Source organism: Mustela erminea, chromosome 1 (genome assembly GCF_009829155.1).
Source record: "Mustela erminea isolate mMusErm1 chromosome 1, mMusErm1.Pri, whole genome shotgun sequence".
Taxonomy (NCBI): Eukaryota; Metazoa; Chordata; class Mammalia; order Carnivora; family Mustelidae; genus Mustela; species Mustela erminea.
In genome coordinates, this window is record NC_045614.1 from 219,659,743 (window position 1) to 219,682,807 (window position 23,065).

At 56.2% G+C, this 23,065-nt stretch overlaps 1 protein-coding gene across 12 annotated transcripts in view; it reads left to right on the top strand.

Moving 5' to 3' along the window:
• PCBP3 (poly(rC) binding protein 3) overlaps nt 1-23,065 on the top strand; it is a 252,640-nt gene that overhangs the window by 205,990 nt on the left and 23,585 nt on the right. For all 12 annotated transcript variants that reach the window (XM_032357509.1, XM_032357518.1, XM_032357545.1 and 9 more), the window contains 6 exons: nt 17,003-17,157; nt 18,032-18,055; nt 18,881-18,913; nt 19,195-19,311; nt 19,930-20,061; nt 20,879-21,007. In XM_032357509.1, coding sequence (XP_032213400.1) covers nt 17,003-17,157; nt 18,032-18,055; nt 18,881-18,913; nt 19,195-19,311; nt 19,930-20,061; nt 20,879-21,007 — 590 coding nt within the window. The remainder of the gene's footprint in view (nt 1-17,002; nt 17,158-18,031; nt 18,056-18,880; nt 18,914-19,194; nt 19,312-19,929; nt 20,062-20,878; nt 21,008-23,065) is intronic.

Genomic DNA, 23,065 nt, shown 5'->3' on the forward strand with positions numbered 1-23,065 from the left:
CACTTCAGACTCACGGCAGCAAAGCGAGCTGTCCGGACGCAAAATGCCAGGGGACGCGGGCACGTTTCCAAACAGGGTGAGTGGATGGGAAGTGAGCCCATGAAGCTTCGAGGGGCAGCAGGCGAAACCCCAGCGAGGTACCACGACTGCCAGTGAAAGCGGCTCGAGTGAAAACGCCCCCGGCCCAGGTTCAGGCGAGAACACAGGGCGGCGGGGCTGTCTGCCGGCGGGCAGGGGCCAACGGCGTGTCCGTTTCCTATCGGGGTCGTCGGACACCGCACGCGCCATCCAGCAGTCACACTTCTGGACGGCCACACGGACGCGTGAGCACTGTGGTTCCAGCTGCCTGATCTGTGATCGACCAAACCCAGAAGCAGTGCAGACGTCCTCGGCGAAGGGCCTGGCTGGGCTGATTCGTACAGAGCTCTTGGAATGACAGACGGTAGTGGCTGCCTGGGGTTGCGGAGAGCACCGGGGCTCCGGGGCTCCTGCTTTGGGAGTGGTCCGAGAAACCCGCGTGAGGGAAGGTCTCACAGGCCTGGGCGTGTGCGTGTGCGTGCCCCCCCCCCCCCCCGACAGCTGCGTACGGCTCACAGCACCTTCCCGGGGCGGCTGTTGTGGCAGCGCAGTGCAGTGGCAGCACGTGGAAGTGTTGGAGGGACGCACAGAAACCTCGTGCCGTTCTTGCGGCCACCATGGATCCAAGATCACTTCGGGATCGCACACACGCGTCTCTACATCAGATTGACAGTTACTCGGTCTGCAAAAGGACTGTGTAAACAGATCAAATGAAAGTGAGAGATGATCAGAATGTCCTAAAAGGGCAGTGGAACCTTCGTGCAGTCGACAGACACACGGACTGCACCGGCAAGGACAGAAGTCGTGTCACGTGAGCGCTAATCAGAAGGCCGCTGGAGAGGCGACAGTAGTGCCAGGCCAGGTGGGCTCAGGACAAGGAGCGTCACCAGGGGTAAGGAAGACATCGTGTCAGCGTACAATGACCCACTCCCCAGCGGCCTACCAGCCCAGTGTGTGTGTGTGCTGAGTAACAGGGCCCCCAGGACTCAAAACCAAGACTGACAGAATGGAAAGGCGCAGAGACAGAGCTGTAGTGAGACTTGGAGACTCCGAGTCCACCCTGTCGGGCACGGCGGGACAGGCGGACGGACGGAACGTCAGCGCGGGCAGAGACAACGAGCTGGCCCAGTCAGCTGGGTCTCGGTGGCCCGGACAGGATACCGCCCCCCCAGCAGCCGGAGGCCACACATCTCCATGTGCACGCAGACGTTCGCAAGGGGGACCATATTCTGTGGAAAACATAAAGGACTAACAAGTTTAAAACAACTGAAGTCCTGTATTTTCTGAGCAGAGCAGAAAAAAACTAGTATTCAGTAACCAAAGGTAACTAGAATTCTTCCAAATACTTAAAAATCAAAACATACAACCTCTCAGTAATGTGCTGGTCGGTAAGGGAGTGCCCAGGGAAGTTGCAAAATATCTTGATCTGAAAGAAATATTTGTATTTATCAGAACTCGTCGGACACAAGTAGGTGAGGACCTCCAGAGAGATCTGTAGCCTGAACTGCCCACGCGAGGAAGATCTCCAGACAGTAAGGTCCCGCCTTCAGAAACGAGAAGAAAAGAGCACGAATGAGAAAAAGCGAGCAGGAGGGAAGAGCTTGCAGGCGGGCTGACCCCGGAGAAGGGCAGGGCGGCCCCGAGCTCCAGGAACTCGGAAGCGGGGAGGCGCTTGTTCGTTCTGTCTCCCAGGGTGGGCTCCTCCGGGGCGTCTCTGCATGCTTCCGTTAGCCTTAACGAGACCTGTTCCTTTCCGAGTGTCGCCTCCACCCTCCAGCGGGAGCTGCAGGCTTACAGATCGGGGGGAGCCTGGGCTGAGGGGACAGACAGGGGACGGGTCCCCCGACACCCCCACGCCCTTCACCGCCTGGCCCACAGCAGGCCCTCGGTGACCACGTGAACGAGTGAAGAGGGAGGGCCTGCGAGGACGTTGGATGTTTCGTGAGTGTCCACGCTTGGAAATCATGGAATTCTGGTTTCAGAATGTCCTGTGGGACCACGGAGACGGACCTGCGCTCAGGGCTCAGGGCGCAGTGTTCGTGTTCACCCGAACTTTGAGTAGCTGCTGAATTCACGCTGCCCTCTCGGAGGCCTGGGATGCTGCTAGGAACTGGGGGCTCCGTGTTGAGTGAAGAGGGTAAAGCATCCCCTGGCCACAGGGTGACAGCCTCCAGCCGGTCGGGGAAGACAGAGCCCAGGAGAGACCGGGTGCACGCAGAGGACTGGCTGGGAGCACCCTCGGCGGAAGGCCCCGGCAGCGGGCACACTCGGCCTGTCCCGGGAAAGCAGGCAGCGGGGCCGAGGGTCTGGCAGCAGAGCCCTTGCGGCAGCGCTGTGGGAGGGAAGGAGCCCGGGCGGAATGACACGGGTGACGGGAAGATGCCCGCGAGTTTCAGGAAAGAGATGGCGGCCTGATTTGAGGTTCTGGAAGGTCACTGGTGATGTGTGGGGAGCCATACCCTCCACATAGCCCAGTGAAGCGGCCAGCCGGTGACCACAACGTGACCGTCAGGAGGCCGTGTCCTCTGCTCACTGTGTCCAGGACCAGTGTCCTCTCCCTGCCCTGGGGGAACCAGTGCAGAGTCTCTGCCTCCCATGGCACGTGGGACGGGCCCTGCTCGGGAGGCCTTGGGCTCCACCGTTATGGGGAGGGCTGGGGGTCCCTCTTCCTTTCTGTGATATCTGGGGGGACAGTTGCATCACCACCACAGACCGGGGCAAAGAGATAGACACCATGTGGCGTTCTCAGAGTCATGGGTACATTCCCTGGGCCCCCAAACACGCCATCCACACCCAGGGTCCCTAAGCTCTGTGGAAGGGGACGGCACACGACACCCGCTGGCCAGGCCCCGTCTCCCAGCACAGCCAAGGCCGAGTTGACCTTAGAGGTTCTCAAGAGGTGTGTCTGCCGTATCGCCTGCTTGCCCAGGACCACCCAGCTGGTGAGGCGGGCACCGGGGGACGGGCCGCATGTGTGCGCGTGTGAGGGCAGGTGTACACAAGTAAACGGGTACGTGTGTGTCCGTGAGTGGTGGGTGTGTGGGTGTGAGTGTGTGGACGGATGTGTTGTGAGAGTGAGTAGGTGTGTGGGTGGGTGTGCGAGTGTGTAGGTGAGGGCGTGAGCGGGGACGCGGTGAAGGAATGAGGGGCTGCTCTCACTCAGCATCGAAGCCAGGGACTCGGTCCAAGGACTTTCCGCCAAAGGGAGCCGCTGAGTTGTTGCTGTTGGACGCCTTTCATGAGTCCGATCTCCTCCCAGTGTCCGCATAGGTCTTCTGTTGGAATTATCGGAGGGAATATCGGCTCGCTTTCTCTTCTGTGAATTGAGCGTTGCCTGGTACGGTCTCAGGTCAAAGCAGCTGCTTTTTTTTCTTTTAATTAAATTCTGTATTTGCGGTAACTTGATTCACGCGCCGTTGTAAGGACTCACACAGAGGGATTCCGTGCCCCCTTTCCTCAGTTTCCCCAGGGCCAGGATGTCGGTGCTGATGCAGAACCTCGCAGCCCCCCCCACGTATCCCCAGGCTGCCCCCCCAGAGCCACAGGTGTCGCCCTCCTGTTCCTACCCCGTCCTCCACCCTGGAGACGGACAGTCTGTTCTCTGCTCCTGCAACCGTCGTGTCCAGACTGTTGCGTAAGGGAATCACACAGTGTGTGACCTTGGGGGATTGGCTGACTCCCCTCAGCCCGATTCTCTGGGGGTTCATCCGGGCTGCCGAGTGCATCGTCCCCTCTTCTGCTTTCTGGCCGAGGACTTCTTTCCCGGTCACAGCTGTACACGTCCCCTGTCCCTGTGACTGGTTAAGCAGTCGCTGGTTGAAGGTGCTTCTAGTTTGGGGCAGTTAAAACAAAGAAAGCTGCTGGGAAAATCACATACAGGTTTTTCTGAGGGCGGAGATTTTCGTTTCTCTGAATGAATGCGCATGTTTCGTTTTTAAGACACCGCGAGACTGTTCTCCGGGGCGGCTGCACCTGCTAGGTTCCCGCCAGCCTAGTGTGGGACCCGCTTCTGCGCATCCTTGCCAGTGTGTGGGGTGGCCGCGGTTTTCCCTCATAGCCGTCCTCACGGGTGTGTGCTGGAGCCGCATGTGGCCTGAGGCGCGTCTCCCTGAGGGGTGACGGCGTCCGGCACTGTCTCAGGGGCTCATTTGCCATCTATATATATATATATATATATCTCTTTGGTGTAATAACCATATTTGTTGCCCGTTTGCTAATTGGATTGTTCAGTTTTTTACTGTTGAGTCTGATCATTCTTTATATGTTCTAGAAATTAGCTCTTTGTCAGAAATGTGGTTTGTAAATACTTTCTTCCAGTCTGTGGCTTATCTTTTCATCCTCTAAACATGATGTTTTGCAAAGCAAGGTTTTTTACTCCTAAAACATTTGATTTACCAGTTTTTCCTTTTGAACAATGTGCTTTTAGTATCAATCCAAGAATTCTGCCTTGTTCTGGATCTTTAGAATTTATTTCCTTTTTTCCCCCCAGAAATTTTATAGTTTTACATTTTATGTAAGTTGATAATCCATTTTGAGTTAATTTTTATATAAGATAGGAGATTTAAGTCAAAGTTATATCTTTGCCCATGGATGTCCGATTGCCCGGCACCATTTGTTGAAAATGTCATCTTTCCTGCATTGAACAGCATTCACGTCTTTGGCAAAAATCATTTGGGCATATTTATGTGGGTCTATTTCTGGGTTCTCTGGGTTCTGTTCCATTGATCTGTGTGTCTCTCCCTCTGCCAGTACCACACAGTCTTGATTACAGTAGCTGTGTAGTGAGTCTTAAAATTGGGGAGGCTGATTCCTTTGACTTTTTCTTTCTTTTTCAAATTTGTTTTAGCTATTCTAGTTCCTTTGCTTTTTCATATAAATTTTGCAATAATCTTATCTATATCAGTAAATTTATTGCTAGATTTTGATAGGAATTATGTTAAAACTGTGTATCAACTTGGAGAGTTGACATTTTTTTTACTGTGATAAATCACAGTTCATGAACATGGTATATCTCCCCATTTATTTAGATTTTTTATTTCTTTCATAAACACTTTGTGGCTTTATCATGTAAGTGCTATACATGTTTTGTTAGGTTTATACCTAAGTATTTCATGTCATCTGCAAGGAGGGACAGTTTTGTTTCTTTCATCAGGGTACCTATTATCTCGTTTCCTGCCGTGTCGTACTGGCTAGAGCTCCAACGTCACATTGAATCACGGTGGGGAGAGGAGATGTCCTTGTCTTGTTCCTTATCTTCAGCGGGAACAGGGTTCAGCCCTGAGTGTGATGTTAGATTGGGGGTGGGGGGCTGTTGTAAAGCTCTTTATCAAGTTGAGGAAGTTCCCTTCCACTCCTGCTTTTTCCTTGAGAGTTTTTGTCATGAATGGGTGTTGACTTTCGTCAGATGCTGTTCTGCATGCATTGACATGATCGTGCAACATTCTTCCTTAGTCTGTTAATGTAATTGCTTACATTAATTGATTTTCAAAGAGTAAACCAGCCTTGCATCGCTAGAAGAATAGTCATAGTTTATAATTCTTGTATTTTGCTAAATTCTATTTACTAACATTTTAAAAGGATTTTTACACCTATATTCTTAAGGGCACAGTTGTTTTTTTTTTTTCTTTCGAACACTTTGATTTTTGTTTTAAGTTATACTAGCTTCATAAAATGAATTACAAAGTGTTTCTTTTTTTCTTCTATTTTCTGAAGGAGAGTATGTGGAATTGGTGTTAATTCTTCTTAAAACTGTTGGTAGAATTCTCCATTGAAACCATCTGGGTCTGGAGATTTTTTTCTTTTTTGATTTTTTAAAATTTTGAGTTTCCGTAATACTAATAGAAGGCTATTCAAATTATCTATTTCATATTGGATGAGTTGGGGTAGTTTGTTTTTTGCGGAAATAGTCGGGTTGTCTATGTCAGTTCATTTGTGTAGAGTTGTTCTTAGCATCCCTGCAAGGCTCTTTGTGATAGCGCCGTGTCATTCCCCACATTAAATTGTGTCTGACCTGTTTTCTTTGTCAGTCTTTGTATTACCTTGTCAATCTTATGGATCTTTTCAAGGAATCAGATCTTGATCTTATTTGATTTTCTCTAGTTTTTCTGTTTCTAACTCCATTTTATTTATTTATTTATTCATTCATTCATTTATGTATTTTTAGAGATGGGGAGTAGGGGCAGAAGGAGAGGAGAGACTCTTCAGCAGGCTCCACGCCCAGAGTGGAGGCCTGTATCGGGCTCCATAACTGACGGAGCCACCTAGGCGCCCCCGTTGCTAATTTCAGTGATTGTTCTTATGTCCCTCCTTCTGTTTGCTTGTATTTATTTTGTTCTTCTTTTCTAAAGTCTTAAAATTAGAACTTAGATTACTGATTTGAGACTTTCTTTTTTCTGGTGTATGTATTTTGTACTATACTTTCCTGTAGGCACTGCTTCAGTTTTTGGTATGTTGTATTTTTCTTTTCATTTTCATTCAGGTCAGTGTGTTTTTTTTAAATAAGCCTGGAGATTTCCTCTTTCTCCCAAGGATTGTTTGGATGTGTGTTGTTTTAGTTTCCAAGTGCTTGGAGATTTTCCTGTTATCTTTCTGTTACTAATTTCTAGTTTGATTCAGTTGTGATCAGAAAACATGCTGTATGATTTTGATCATTTTAAACACTGAGGTTTGTTTGATGGTGAAGGAGACGGTTGTTAGCATATATTCTCTGGGTGCTTGAAAAGAACGTGTATTCTTCTGTTGCCAGATGTAACATTCGATAACTGTTGGCTGCTAGGTCCTATTGATTGATGCTGGTGTGAGTTCTTCCATATCCCTGCTGGTTTTATGCCTGATTCTTTCAGTTGTTGAGATACAGTATTGAAATCTTCAGCATCATTGTGGATATGTGTATTTTTCCTTTCACTTTTATCAGTTTTTGCTTCACAGATTTCACAGACCTCTTGTTTGATTCATACACATTTAGGATTGCTATTGCTTCCTCATCGGTTGATCCTCTTACCATTATACAATGTCCCTATCTGTATCTGATAATTTTCAATGCTTTGAAGTCTATTTTTTAATTGGAGTATAATTTATATACAATATCTTATTAGATTCAGGTATATGTAATAGCTTTAATATTTAATTAGATTAATAGGTTTAATTTTTTTAGACTTCATATTTTTGTATATTACAAGATTATCCCCATGATACGTCTAATTGCTGTCTGTCACCGTGCTGTTATTACATACTGCTGAGCACAGTCCCTGTGCTATACTTTGCATCCCCATGACTTACTCATTTTATAACTGGAAGAAGGTACCTCTTAATCCCCTTTACCTGCTTGGGTCCCCCCACCAACCTCTCCCCTCTCTGGTAACCAACAGTTTGTTTCCTGTATGTATGAATTTATTTCTGTATTGTTTTATTCGTTTTGTTTTTTAGATTCCACATATATGAGAAATCATACAACATTTGTTTTCCTCCGATTTATTTCACTTAGCATAATACTCTGAAGGTCCATGTATATTGTCACAGATGACAAGCTTTCATTCTTTCTTATTGCTGAGTAATAGCCCATGGTGTATGTAAACTGCATTTTTTTGTCCATTTATCCATTGGGGGATGCTTGCGCTGCTTCTACCTCTTGGTTATTGTAAACAGTGCTGCCGTGAATGGTGGGAGGTGCATATATGTCTTTGGATTGGTGTTTTCATTTTCTTTGGATAAATACCTAGAAGAATTATTGGATCATATGATATTTCTATTTTTAATTTTTGAGGAACCTCCATACTGTTTTCCACAGTGGCTGCCCCAGTTTGCATTCCCACCAGCAGTGCACAAGGGTTCCTTTTTCTCCACATCCTCACCAGTACTTCTTATTATCTGATATTAATATAACCACTCCTGATTTCTTTTGGTTAATAGTTGCATGATACATTTTTTTCTATGATTTTTTTTCAATATACTTATATTGTTCTATTGGAAGTGAGTTTCTTGTAGACAGCATACGGTTGAGTCACGTTTCTTAATCTGCTCTGCCATTGTCTGTTTTTTAATTGGTGAATTTAGACTATTTACATTTAGTATAATTATTGGGATGTTAAGGCTTAAATTTGCCATTTTATTTTTTTCCTGTTTGTTCCGTTTTTTGTGTTCTTCCTGCCATCCAGTGGGTTAATGAATATTTTTTTAGAATTCTATTTTGGGGGATGCCTGGGTGGCTCAGTGGGTTAAAGCCTCTGCCTTTGGCTCAGGTCATGATCCTGGGTTCCTGGGATTGAGCCTCGCATCGGGCTCTCTGCTCAGCGAGGAGCCTGCTTCCTCCTCTCCCTCTGCCTGCTTTTCTGCCTACTTGTGATCTCTGTCAAATAAATAAATAAAATGTTTAAAAAAATTTCTATTTTGGTTTATTGATAGTGTTTTTGAGTATACCTCTTGTGTAGCCTGTTACATATTACTATAGATATTATATGTACAATTTAGGAATTCAACTAGTGTTGACATTTTACCAGTGTGAGACAAAGTAGAGACTTTAGAAAGTAGAGACTTTAACTCCCTTTATGATTCCTTGCCCTCCCCCATGCATAATGTAATTTTTGTAAATATTCCCTCAGCATACTGTTAGAATCACGTCAGGCAGTACTAGAATCTTTGCTTCAACCATTAAACATGATCTAGAAAACCCAGGAGGAGAATGAAAGCCTGTTGAATGTATTAATGTCTTTGTTGCTGTGTTCTTCCTTCCTTCTTGGTATTTCGAAGTTCCTTCTGTACCATTTCATTTCCACGTGGAGAACCTCCTTTAGAACCGCTCTTGTGGAGTCATCCTGTGGACAACTTAGAACCACTCTTGTGGAGTCACTCTAGACAACTAACGCTTCGTTTTCCTTCCTCTTACGATATCTCAATTTCTCCTTCATTCCTGAGGGACATTTTCACAGGCATGTTGTTCCAGGTTGACATTTCTTTCCTTTGAACCACTTAAAGCTATTGTTCCACTTCCGTCTGAACTGAGGCTTCTAAGGAAGTCCACTGTCATCAAATTGTTTTCCTCTTTTAAGTGCAGTGACGTTTCTCCACCACATCACCCCGCGGACCACTGGTGTGCTAGTCTGCCTGTTCCTCTCAACATTCAGCATCTTCCTGTGTTTCCTTTGAATGCGACACCTGGAGGTCTCCCCGTCTCCCGGGGAAGGCGCCTCTGCTCCGTCCTGCTGGCACGGAAGTCCTGCTGCACCGTTAGACGCCACAGTTCGGAACACAGACGCTGGGGTGGGCTGGCTGGGCCCTGCTTCCCGCAGGCCCTTGGGCACCTCTTTTACTGTGTAAAGCGTCAGTCCTTCCATCTATAAAGTGGGGCCATGTGGTACCCACACCTCCCAGTTGAAAGGGGAAGTCAAGGCATCAAGAGATGCCAACCACCGAGGGTAGGTCCAACCAGAGGAGGGCTCTGGGGGCCATCAGGCTAGAGCTCCCCACATGGGGAGGCCATCCTTGCTCATCAGCAGTGCCCACGCAGCTGCTGGCTTCCAGCATAGTCCACGCGGACAGCAGCAGGCAGGCTATGCGGCTGCACAGAGCTGGTCTCCAGGGGCCCGCGGCGAGCATTCTTGGGCAGCTCTCACCACAGATACTTGCTCCGCAGCAGCATCCCCCTGTGCTGACTGGGCCTCTGGCGTCCTGTGTCATGTCACCTGTCTGCCAGCCCTCCTGAGTGCCGTCTCTGCTGTCTGTACAGGTCCCCCATGGAAGCTGACTTCTCGAAGCCGTCCTGAATTTAAAGTGAAACTCAAAAGATTGCATCTTCTGTGTGCACAGAATCTGCCCGTGATGGCTATCACGTGTGCATAACAACGGACTCTGGCTTCCTGAATGTTCCTTCCTGGGTCTGCTGCATCTTTGGAGATGGAGAGAGAGCTGGCAGGGAAGCTCAGAGGCCCTGAAGGTGGCTGAGGGCAGAGAGGGGCTGCTTGTCCAGGGCAAGCCCCCCTGGGCTGCCTGGGGCTGCCGGACAGACACCAGCACCTTCTGCATGTGTTTCCTTTGACTAGCGAGAAGTCAGCAAGTGACACAGAGCTGGGGTGCACTTGGCATTGTTAGGACTTTCCCCTCCACCTCCCTCCTGATGCCTCCCTTGCAAAGATGTGGCCCAGATATGAATGTGGGGATCTGAGCGTCTGGCTTCCCGCAAGCTCAACTCAGAGGGCCCCTCCAGCTTCAGACTGGCTTCGCGGGATCTGAGCAGCAGAAAACCTGATTGTTAGCACGGACCTGCCCAGTAGCCCCAGCAGGGACCCCGTCTGCTCACCCAGTGTCATGGCAGCCCCTCCCTCTGACCTCCCAGTGCCCCTGGCCGCCGCCTTCTCCATCCCCAGCCCAGACCCTGTGTTGGTACCGAGAGGCCTGGCACTCTGCCACTGGCCTCACAACCAAGAGCAGTCCGGGTGCCAGGCTCCCCCAGAGCGCATGGGGCGGTGCTCTGAGCACAGCTGCAGATATACGGCCGCACCTGCCGCTCGGCCTTGGGAGGGAGAGCAGGTGAGCCCCGGAGACGCGGCCCAGACGAGGAGGGTTACACCTCCCGGTGCTCCCCTTCGTGCCCCAGGTCCCCTCCGGCCTGGCACGGGGGCAGAGACCTGTGAAGTGGGGCGCTCTTACAAGCAAATGCACGTGGGAAGGCTGCTGACGCCCTGCCCAGGAGGGAGCCCGGCTCCAACCACAGCGCCCACTTGCCCTGGAAACGCTCCATGCAGAGCGGCAGTTTCCGCGCAGTCTGGCCACGGGACCTGGCCCGTCAGGCCTCAACCGGTGACCCACGCCAGGATAGCCAGAGCCCTTCCTCAGGACGTTGTGGGCGGCAACTCTCTGTCCCCAAGACATATGTCAGGGACCTTTGCAGTGGCCTCGTTCTCAGGCGTCCTCTGCGCATCAAGGCCTCTCCCTCCCGTTCTTGTTCCCACAGCCCGGCCTCACCCTGCGCCTTCCCTTACTGCTGGTCTCCGGCTTCCCGCCGCACTGCCGGACGACCTGTGACCGCCCAGCAGCCGGGCCGCGCGGAGCCGCCGGAGATGCAGCCGTCTCCCACGCACTGGGACGCTGTGTGGCGGGGGGCGGTTCAGACCTGCACTGTCGCCTTACGGACCCAGCTGACCCGCGCAGGGCCTCGTACCCCAGCCCTGTGCCCCCCACAGGACAGATGGGGCAGCTGGGCCGCAAGAGGGGCTCTGTCCACGGGCTCTGTCCACGGGCTCCTAGGAGGCCACACATCCACGTCCCGGGCAACCAGGTCTGACTGAGGCCGAGGAGCATCCGCCGTAGGAGCCGCAGAGAGAAAGACTTGCCGGGGTCAGCAGGGGCCCGTGCTCGCCCTGCTCGCTGGCACCTCCTGGGCCTAGACTCAGAAGTGACGACGGTGCACCTGCAGGGTGTGGACCTTGAAATCAGTCTCAGAACCGTAAACCGCGTGTTCAGGAAGTGAAGGATCTGGTTTCTTCAATGGGGACATGGAAGACATGACCAAGACCGAGACGGAGTTTCTAGAGTGAAAACGCGAGTCTCAGGGGAAAAGTCCATTGGGTGGGATTAGCAGAGCTTGGGAGTCGCAGAGCGGAAGGTTTTAAACTTCAGGATGGAAACAGAAGCTATGAAATGAGAAGACAAGAGGCAGGAGAACGTGAACGAGCCTCGGGGCGCTCGGCTAACTTCCGGCAGCGAACAGACGGGGTTTGGGGGCCCTGGGAGTGGGGGAGGTGCAGGGTAAAAAGTGCGTTTGAGAAACAACGGCCTCGATTTTCCAAGGCCACAAATCTAAGAAGCTCAATGAGCACAAAGTGTCCTGAGGAAACTGCAACAAAGCACAGGCTGAGTAAGTGGTTCAAAGCCATGGATTAAGAGAAAATCCTTTACACGTGCTGTGGGAAAGGACACGGTTCAGAACAGGAGAACGCAGCAGGCTTCTCCCTGCCCGTAGCGTGGGTGAGGGGGCAGGGGGCAGCCGCAGAGGCAGGAGGCCAGAGGGCAGCAGCAAGAGGTCAGAGGGCAGCAGCAGCAGCAAGAGGTCAGAGGGCAACAGCAGAGGCAGGAGGTCAGGGGGCAGCAACACTGGCGAGGGGTCAGAGGGCAGCAGCAGGGGCGAGGGGTCCGGGAACACGTCTCTCGGGGACCCAAAGAGAGCCCTGCTGACCTGGAGTTCTGTGCCAGGTGAGACTCGTCCATCGCTGAGGTGAGCAGACCTGTCAGACCCACGGGAACAGCCTCCATCACCAGCAGACTTGTCGTGCAGACATTATTCCGGGAAGCTCTTCAGGTAGAAGAAATCGGAGAGCGATCAGGACGCTGCCTGCACACGGCGGGGTGAGCGTCCCGTGGGTACGAAGAGACGTGTTTTCTGGTCCGCGACATCCCTCTAGAGGATGATTGTCTACGTCAGAAATAAGACTGTTGGTTCATAACTCAGGAGAACAAAAGGGCGCCACGGTGCAGAGGCCAAGAGGGGAAACAGAGGCACGGTTAGCGCCATGTCAGGTGCTCCCCCACGGCGCTGAGTGACAGACCACTCACACCGTACGGTGACGGGTTCAGGGTGTGTGCGGAGCCCCAAGGTAACAAACGAGGTCATAACTGGTAAACGGACGAAGGAGGTAGAGTGAAATCCTGAAAGGTGTGCGGTTCACGCGAAGGGTGGCAGAGGAGAAACCGACAGGAACGGGGACTGAAGACCAGACGGTAAGTAAGAAACAAGCAGGAGCACGACAGATCCCAGCTCCACCGCGTCCGCCGTCGCCGTCAAAGGTCGGAACCCCCCAGTGGAAGGGCAGAGATCGTGAACGAGATAAACAGGCGAGGTTCAGCCTGTGCTGCCGACAGGAAACTCACTCGAAATCTAAAGACAGGTTCAAGGTAGAAGCCGGAAGGAGATACGCCACACCAGCACCGTCCGAAGAAAGCCGGGTCACGCGCTGAGGCCGCAGCCAGCCGTGAGGCCGGTCTCGCGGTGACGAGGGAGTCCGTTGTCCCTCGGCCGGAGGCAACAGCGCGGTGGTCGCGTGCTGATGACAGACCTTGCAGCGCAGGCCACAGGCCCTCCTGGCGCCCTGGGGACCCGACGGGACCGCAGAGGACCAACACTGGTACCATCCGGGCCGTGAGAGCCTCCACCCCAGCACGGAGCACGCGCTTACCGGGACCGACCACAGTGTGGTCGCAGGCGCACCTCCGGACATGGGACGCCCCTGAGATGTCGCCAGCTACGTTCTCTAACCATCAGAGAACCAGCAGGAGAAAGAGATCCAGAAAACCTCCAAGTGTCCGAAAATTCAGTAACACGCTACACACTACATAGTATCCCATGAACCAAAAGAGAAATAAAAATTTGTTGGTGTTTTGAAATGAGTCAGAAAGAGGACAGATAATCAGAATTAGTGAGAAGCAATAAAGCCATATGTTGAGGGTTTTATAGAACAAAAGAAGTAAGAAACTAGAGAAGAACTAATTAACTCTGCATCCGTGAATTGGGGTTTGCTGACGAAGGTGCTGGGGGCCACAGAGGGGAGCCTCTGCACCCCCGGGTTTGGGCCTGAAGCTGGAAGTCCGGATTGCAGAGATGGACGGACGGACAGGCGGCCGGGAGGGCTGTCGGGGTCGGAAGTGCTGCGGTTGCTCGCGGCGGCTGTGGCGGTTGGGCGCAGGCTGCGTTCCAGCCGAGGCACATTTGTGGACGGTGTCGGCACAGGGCCATGCGGCGGGCTGCCTCAGGCCCTGCAGGGGACCGTGCCTGTGTCTCCTCTCCCTCCCACAGGGCAAGTTACAAATATGTTCAGTTCCCAGCACTTCGGAGAACGGGAGGTGGGGTCCTTGCTGGCGCGGGAGATCTGCCTTCTGGAGCACCAAGTGTGGGGAGGAGTGAGTCACAGAGATTTTTTTCTGACCACGTCCCATCAGCTTGGCTCTGGGTGCATGTGACCCCAAGTGCTGCTTCTGGGCTCTGCTGCAGGGGTGGGTCCAAGGTGGGAGTAAGCCCCGATACTCTTGGGGGTCGCCCCCGAGGAACACCTGTCCCAGAGCCCAGAGGACGGACCACATGCTCCTGAGATTGTGCTCCCGGGGGAGCCCATAGCCCGGTGCCCCTCGGTGGCTGCCACAGGGTAGGTTCTTCAAGGTCAAGGGCACTGAGTCGCAGGTGACCTTCACCACCACGCAGGGCCACTCCTTGTCCCCAGCAGTCTACAGAGGGCACTGTGCTACTCACCCTCGGCCGCGTGATGAAGGCCGGCCTCTGTGGCAGTTCGCTGGCCTGTGTGACTGATGGCGGCCGACAGCCTGGACCCTGAAGCTCCCTTGCACTCGCTGACCCACTTTCTCCGCTGTGGCTGGAAACACTGACGTAACCGCAGCCGCGGGGCCCTGCTGCCCCCACAGGAGGAGATGTTTCTAATTAAACAGGAGGCCTGGCATCCCAGCGTGCCCAGCGCCCAGTCCGCTCCGCTGGTGCTGGGACCTCCACTTGCCGCCGGGTGTCTGTGCAGGAGGGAACGCGGTGAACTCCGTGCCACACCAATCCCTTGGGCTCCAATGTCTCCTCTCCTGCCCAGGCTTCCAGTCCAGAGTGCCCTCTTCCGGCCAAACCTGCTGGCGTGGTCACACGGCCCGCACTGTCGCGCAGGACGGCGCCCGGGACCAGGGCTCTCTGCTGTGCTCATCCCTGCTCAGCCACCAGCCACATGGGGACACTTGTTCAAGTCTCGGCGCGGCTGGCAAGTGTCTTCTTTCCAGTATGAATAGCCACGGGTGGCCGGTGGCTCCCATGCTGGCCGGTGGAGAGAGACCACGGTAATATGCAAGGGTGGTTTTCAAAACTTGCCTTTGCCAGGTCTCAGAGCTTCCTGTCAGAATCCTGGCTCTTCGGATGCATCGTCTGATCCATAACAAGGACCACTAGTCTGAGCCGCTGACGGTCCGTGGGGAACGTTGTCACGTGCGCGTGTCTGTTGGTGCAGAAACGCGTCCGCAGCTGCCGTCTGTGCGCGCCCTCCACCACCAACAGAGAGTGAGAATGGGCGGTCTCTGGGCTTCGTGTGCGGATTCTCCCTGAAGCATATTTCTCAGCAGGAATATTTTGATGAGGAAGAAGATGGAGTTTTGCCCCCCAAAACCTAGAAGGTTAAAGCAGAATCTTGCGTTTTTAACTTGTGCTCTCTCGTGTGTGTGGATGGAGCCTCCATCTTTACAGGTCCCATCGAAGGGCTGGTGTCCTGAGCCCCAGGCAGGGGCACACACAGGTTTCACTGCTGTGGGGCCGTATGTGGGGCGCGCTAGCCGAGTGGCCGGGGAGCTCTCCTTCTTTCGTGGCCAGGCCGCCCACTACCTTTCAGGTGTGCCCGTGGGCGGGTGTGTGCAGGTACGGGAGGCCTGTGGCGCTCTTTGCTCCGTGGGATCCACCGGGTTTCCCCCCTTGGGAACCCCAGGGCCCCAGGTCATGTGGAATCGCCCCCAGCCAGACCTCCTTCCCTCCCTGTCCCCCCGGCAGCACCCTCCTGTCAGACCCTGTGACCACTGCCCCATGGCCTACCCACCCCCTCCAGGACTGGCCACTCCCTGCTCCCATGGGGGTCACTCATGCCCCGTGTCCCACCCCCCCATTCCCCCTCCTCTCTGACCCTTGTGGACCCCGGCACCCAGGAGCTTCCCTGCGCCCTGAGACATTCCCACGCGCCCGGCAGGTGGTTCTCCAGCTCCCATTTGCTGCCCTGACCGCTGGCACTCCCAGGATGGCCACCCAAACAGCCCACCCCTGACCCGTGTTGCCTGCAGAGTGAAACATGCCTTCCCAGGCCTGGAGTCAGGTCTGGTGCCCCCACGGAGCCTCCCCCATCGGGGCCTCCCGGAGACTCCGGTTCTGCAGACCTCTCCATCCGGGCCCCCCATGTGTTCTGAGCCTCGCCTGGTCCTCCGTCTCCCCTTGCCGCACCCTGAGCCCTGGTCCCACCTGACCTCCACTTCTGATCCTCACGGGGGCCTGTCTTGGGGGCCGCCCTGTACACTGTGGTGGGGGACCTGTCCCTCGGGACCCAGCCGGGAGGAGAACCTGGACCCTCCCCAGAAGGGACTCCAGTCAGGACAGTCCAGTCCCTCTTCCCATGGGTCTGGTGGGTCTAACTCTCTGTCGTTGTGCTTGGCCTGTAAATCATAAAGGGAAGCCTTAATTTTGCTTGGTGGGCTGAGTGCTGGACCCACTGTCCACAGGAACTGTACAGTAAATGTAGACCAGCAGTACGGGTGTGCAAGGCATCTTCCGGAAAGACTTCATAAAGGGGGTGCCCAGTGATTCGGCAGTTCAGTTAGTAGGTACTAGATCCACTCTAGAAATGGGGTCACCAGGGGACCTTAACTCTAAACACGCAGACAGCACCAATAGCTATAGCGTCCTGGGTTTCTAAGGGCGAAGGGAGCCGTAGCCAGAGGGTGGAAATGCACAGAACTAACACGAACTAACATGAAAGCGGAGCAGACGCTCTAGCCACATGCCAGGAGCCCACAACTCGCTTGAGCCCTTTCCCTCTCCGGTTTCTCCCCACACAGAGGTGGAAGCTGAGACCAGAGTGTTTGAATGACGTGCTTGGGCTCACACGATTAGTTAGTTCCTGCCGGGTTTTCCCCAAACCCACGCGTCCCGCTGCCACATGCCCCAAGGCCCAGTAGGTGACACCAGGGCATGTCCCAGGGCTACGCCTTCTTGCTGACTGGGCTGCCTTCCCAGGAGCCTTTGCCTCCCAGAGCCTTGGTGTCTCACCAGCAGCAAGAGTGAAGGCAGCACGCTCTTCCGGACTCCCGCACGCCTACCCACACCCCAGTGGCCGAAGGTCCTTGCAGGCCAAGACGCCCCTGACCTGTGTTGGCGTTGACCGTGTCCTCAGCCGGCAGCAGCTATGCCTTCCCTTTCCAGGTGACGCTATCTGGGCTCCGTCTGTCCTTCCTCACGGCGCCCTCGGCACCTTAAGCCACTACCCCCAGCTGCATATTGGGAGAAGGATGGAGTCGAAGGTCTCCGAAGGCGGCCTGAACGTGACCCTGACCATCCGTCTGCTGATGCATGGAAAGGTACGGAGCCCAAGGCCTCTGTGTGAGGCCGGCCGGGAAGCCAGGGAGGATGTGCCCGTCGCCGGCGCCTGCTCTGTAAACCCGCACGGTCTCCAGCCGGCAGAGCAGCCCGCTCCGAGTTACACTTCCCCGGGAGCCCTTCGAGACTGGCTGCCGCCTGCCACCCCGCCACCGAGCCCCCGCACGTGTATGTCCTACCAACAGGGGCGCCGTGCCCCTTCCATGTCAGAATACCGACACCAGCGCGCCCCAGCCCCTCGCCTCAGGCCCCGTCTCAGCCTGCCCTTCACCACAGGTCCCGCGTGCCGGGGGCGGCGGCCAGCCCTCCACGTGCCAGACGCGCCTCTGCTGGTCTTCAGCCTGGAGGGACCCTGCTCTCCCCTTGCGTTTCACCCTGAAAGTCCCTGCCCTGCCTCGAGCAGCTTCCCTGGTGTTTCCTCCCTGTCGGTGGGAAGGTCGTAGGCGCTCCCCATCAGGGGCCCAGGTTTCAGGGCGTCCGTGCTCTTCCCCTGCTGTTCGCACTGCTGGGGCCTGCGGACGCTGCGGGGAAGCCCTTGTCACCAGACCTCCGCGCTCAGTCACCTGCCCGCGCCCGCACATCTCTGTGGACCCCGCTGCTGTTTGTTCCGATGACTCTCATCCCGTTCGTGCTCATCCGATGCTCCGTCAGAGGCAGGGCCTGGGAAGCGGGGTCAGACAGGCACCCAGGAGCCCCCAGACTCAGGACCCTGGCACAGGTGGCCTGACCACGCTCCCTCCTGACGGTCCTGACCCCGTTCCTTGGAGCCGGCACAGATGGGTCTCATGGTGTCTGTCGCAGGCCATCTCTCCTTCTGCGCCATGACGTCATCTTTCTGTGATTCTGTTCCCACAGGAAGTTGGAAGCATCATCGGGAAGGTAACTACTGAGTGAACTCTGCCTTTGCTCGGGCCTCCGAGGAGGTGACGGGGCCACCAGGCCTGTGCAGAGTTGCAGGCCACACAGTGGGGTGCACCAAGGATTCCAGTGGAACCCCGCAGCCCCGCCCCAGCAAGGCCCCTGCCGGTCACCAGGGCCGCCCCACCCCCCACTGCCCCGCGGCCCTACGGCCTGTCCTCCTTCCCCGGTGAGGGCCCAGCGAGTGTGATTCCCTGGCCTTCTCCAGAGCAGTGTCCCCTCTGGCCAGTGGCTGGTGGTGAGTCTCCCCGAGCTCCCTTCCAAAATAAAGGAGCGCTCCATGGGGAAGTGAGCACGGAACTGGGAGTCTCAGGGAGTCGAGAGCCTATGGCAGAGGCTGGGGCGCGGCACCACCTACCAGGGCTGGCAGCCCACCGTCTCCAGGCCCCTGGCGTCCAGGGGGCCCCGCCACACTCCATGTCCAGGTCTTCCCACGAGAACCTCGGGGCGTCCCCCTCCCTGCCCCCGGCCTGGCCCTGCTTTCGGGTGATGAAGATGAGGGATACGTGAACCAGCGTAGACAGGAGCCGTGCGGGCCGGCACCCAGCTGCCTCCTCTGCCTCCTCTGAAGGACCCTCACCCGCCGGCGCTGGGGGCCCAGGGAGCCGCAGCGCGCCGGGCTCTGCTCCCTGCCACCCCCCCCCCCACTTTGAGCTGCTGCTCGCTGGCCTCAGGCACCGAGCGCGAGGCAGTGCCCCCAGCCCCTGTGTGCCACGCCATTGCCCCTGCCTGCCTCTGGCGAAGTCCGGAGTGACGCCTCACCCTGTGTCTGACTCTTTATTCCAGAAAGGAGAAACTGTGAAAAAGATGCGTGAAGAGGTGAGGCGGCCGGGCCCAGTGGCGTCCGTTTGTGGGCAGGCGGGAGGCGGGAGGCCAGGAGTCATGCCCTGCCCTGATCACCTCCCGGCGGCGGCGGCCCCTCCCCTCTGACCTGCACCCCCCGCATCTGGGCCTCTGTTTCGGGGCATTGCCGGGGGCACAGTGTGTGGCTCTCCACACCCTGAAGGAAGGCACAGGGCAGAGGCCTCACCATGTACCGTGGAGAACCCAGCCCGGTACTGCGGTGACGCTGACCCTGGCCCGGGGATGCCTCCTTCCAGAGCGGCGCCAGGATCAACATCTCTGAGGGAAACTGCCCGGAAAGAATCGTGACCATCACAGGCCCCACGGACGCCATCTTCAAGGCCTTTGCCATGATCGCCTACAAGTTTGAGGAGGTAAGATGCGCCCCAGACCCTGTGTGCTGGGGGAGGGGAGGACACGGCCTCCTGGTGCTCCAGCCCCTTGTCCCCTGTGTCAGGACATGGGCACAGCCCGGCCCACCAGGGATGCCCTGCTTGGCTGCAAAGATTTCTCTTCTCCACTGCCGGGGGCTCCCTGGGCCGCCGGCCACCTGGCGACAGGCCAGCCACTGTGCTCGCGAGTCCAAGGCCCAGGGCCGAGCTTGAGCCCCAGCCACCCCCACGGCTCCTGCCCTGGCACACGAGCTCAGCTGCAGGCTGGGCCTGGGGACTCTGCTGCCAGCGCGTGGAAACACACATGCGCTCCCGGGTCTGCGGCACGTCTCTGTGCTCTGCCAGCGACTTACATCAAAGTTCCCACATGTTTCCAATGTTGTTCAAGTCGCCAGAAGTTACTTAGAGATGCATTCAGAACGGCCGAGTTCCCGTTCGTGTCCTCCCCCAACCCCCACTGCCCGTGGGCTGCTGGGGGCGGGAGCCTAGCCCACCAGTCTTTGGGGCCCATCCAGATAGATGCTTTCTCACTGCGCCTGGCCTTTGCACTCACTGGTGTGTGCCTGGCAGGCCCACCCATATGTCTCTCTCCCTCCCCAGGACATCATTAACTCTATGAGCAACAGCCCTGCCACCAGCAAGCCCCCGGTGACGCTGAGGCTGGTGGTCCCCGCCAGCCAGTGTGGGTCCCTGATCGGCAAAGGCGGCTCCAAGATCAAGGAGATCAGGGAGGTAACCTTCTCTGGCTGCTGGCGCCCCACCACTGGGTGGGTAAGGCCCACCCCGGGACGCTCAGCCTGCCCTGGGGAGGCCAGCACTGCAGGCCCTGCTAGTGTGGAGCTTCCGGCAGCGGAGCCATCTAAAAGCAAAGGGTGGGCTGTGGGAGCCCCTGGAACGTGCACAGACCACTCACAGCCTCAGGCAGCGGGGCGGGGTAGGCAGCACCTTGCCACCCAGTCATGTGGCTCTAGGCCATGGAGGCGGTGGTCCCCGCCCCCCGGCAGGTGTCTCCAAGGACCGCCGGGCCGAGCGGACCAGCAGGGCTGGGTGAGGTGCAGACTTTATGTTCATGCTCCTTTGTTCAAAGAAAGGCTGAGTCCTTGCCCCTTCCAGAAGGAGGATAGCCACCCTGTCATGATTCCGTCAAGGGAAGACAGCCGCAGAGCTTAGGCCCCTCTAGAATCTGTCTCTGTCTGTGCCCTCAGCTCCACAGGGAGATGAAGTTCCACATGTTGGAAAAAAGTGACTCCATTTCTGTCTCCGTCTCTGCAGAAGCCACTTGCAGGTTCAGACACCTCTTGTCCAGTGTCCTGTCCCTGTGCCAGGCCGTGCCAGGCCACGGGCTAAGGCACACTAGCTCTGCCCTGAGCCCCCAGGGAAGGAACAGAGGGCCGAGGTTGCAGGCGGGCGTCGTGCCCCTGGTGTGGGCATCTGTGCACTGTGCCCTCAACATGACGTCCTCCTGAGCACCCGGGGCACTGCTGCAGCACCGGCCGCCACCACCAGCCCCCCACCCTGCCGTTCCCCTTCCAATGTCTTGTTTCTGCAGTCCACAGGTGCCCAGGTCCAGGTGGCCGGGGACATGCTGCCCAACTCCACAGAGCGGGCAGTGACCATCTCGGGGACCCCCGACGCCATCATCCAGTGCGTCAGGCAGATCTGTGTGGTCATGCTGGAGGTACAGTCTGGGCATCCGGGGCTCGCCACCAGCCTGCCCCTCGTGCCGCACCGGCCGTGGCTGCTTCGGCCAAGGCTTCTTCGTGTTGGCTGTGGCACGTGGCTGGGGCCCTGAGAATTCACACAGTCAGGGCCGTGTGGGGGCCGGGGGTCAGGAGTGTGACCCGAGACCGCAGCCAGGCTCGGAGCAACCCGAGCGACCCGACATGCCTGCCGTCTTGGGCATGTCCATCATCTCAGCCTGGGGGCCGGGGAAAGGGGTGTGTCAGGACACAGTCGGAGGGACTCCTTAGTCTGCATTCAGTAAAGGGTCGCCTTACCCTCGGCTCAAGTCTGCGCCGGACACGCTGTGGGCAGGACCCACGGAGGAGGGTAGCAGGAGGCCCACGCTCGCCCGCGCTCGCAGCACGAAAGAGGAAAGAGCAGGAAAATGCCCAAGTTGTAAAGACAGAAGAACAAATAAGGGGTGGAAGCCAAGGAGAAGCGGAGAGGATACAGCTGAGCAAGACAGAAGCCTCTCTCGAAGTCGCTTCGGGGGAAAAACCCGAGAGTTAAATCCCAACTATGGCTAGTGGCAAGGGGACCTAGGGCCGTCCTGCGGCTGCCGCGGGGGAGGCTCTGCCCCGGGGAGTGTCTGTGGGCTCCCCCCGCTTTTGTCCTTTGTTTGTTCTTCAAACCCACATCCAGCTCTTTAAAAAATGCTCGTATAGTTTAATTTTCCCAAGTATATCATTCTGTGAAATCGAAGTGTTTTTCTAAATGCTGGTATCCCAGTGGTCCCCAGCCACTGGCCACGTGACCGTTGTGCCGGTTGGGGTTCCCTTCCGGCCCCTGCGGCTGGGACCTCGGAGGCGCCATCGGGCACGCATCGGTGAGTGGGCCGTGCGCTCGCTTGCACCGGCAGGTGCCCGAGGTGGTGAGAAAACACCCGCATCTTGAGCGGCAGCGACCACGTCAGCGCAGGGTCACGCAACGGTTCCGGGAGGGAGGCAGCCTCCCGTGTCCACGAGCAAGGGTTAGAACCAGACTCAGTCTCCTCGGGACTCCTACCCAGGGGTGGTGCCAGCACCACATCCGTGGCCCAACGCACCCACAGAGACAGGCCAGAGGCCGTGCATGGGCTGCGGTGCCTGTGCCCCAGGGCGTGCGCTGGCTGGGGCCCACGTGAGACTTGACTGGGCAGCAAGGACTCGTGGCGGCTACGAATGGCAGACACAAGGCCGAGGCGGCGCCTCCCTCGAGCTGGGGCCGCGGAGCTCTCAGAGGTCGGGGAGCAGCTGCCTCGGTGCAGAAGGTGGTGTCACTGCACCTCGAAAGAGTCGGGCCCGTTTTTAAGTGAGGACCAGCGGGACAAGTGCAGCAAAGATGAGGGGCTTCTGCTCTAGGGTGGCCCCACAGCCTCGAAATGGCCTCTGAGAGGCTGCCCTCGGGTAGGGGCACGTCCATGGGGCTGTGGAGAGCACAGCTGTCACCGCAGAGCCCGCCCAGCAGAGTGCACTGTGCGCCAGGGGCAGCAGGTCACAGTGCTCACGGGCCTCTCCTGTCAGAGGACGTCAGCGAGCGCCAGAATCACACGCTCATGGCACTGGGCTGGCGGGCGCCATGGGCCGCGGGGCCGAGGGCAGCACCTAGTGAGGGGCCTGGCCCGGACGGGGCACACCTGGACTGAGTTCTCTGCTGCAGTGGCTCAGTTTAGTCAGGGTTCTGCCACCACAACCTGAGTCTCGTCTGAGGCCGCAGTGACCCCTGGCCACACAGAGACGGTTCTGGAGGCATTTGGTCGTAAGTAGCAGAAACACTGAAGACCGGCCTACCCTGGGACCCAGACCGGGGTCAACTCACAGGCCCCTCAGCAGCCCTTCCTGCTTTATAACAAGGTCGCACAGTGTTCCCAAGGTCATAGAGCCTGCCCAGGGTCATCACACAGCGCACCCATGGTCCTGCAGCATGGCCGTCACTCTTCAGACTGCCCAAGGTCACACGGCACCCCTGAGGTCATACAGCATGGCCAAAACCGAACAGAGTGACCAAGGTCGCATAGCACACTCAAAGGCAGCAT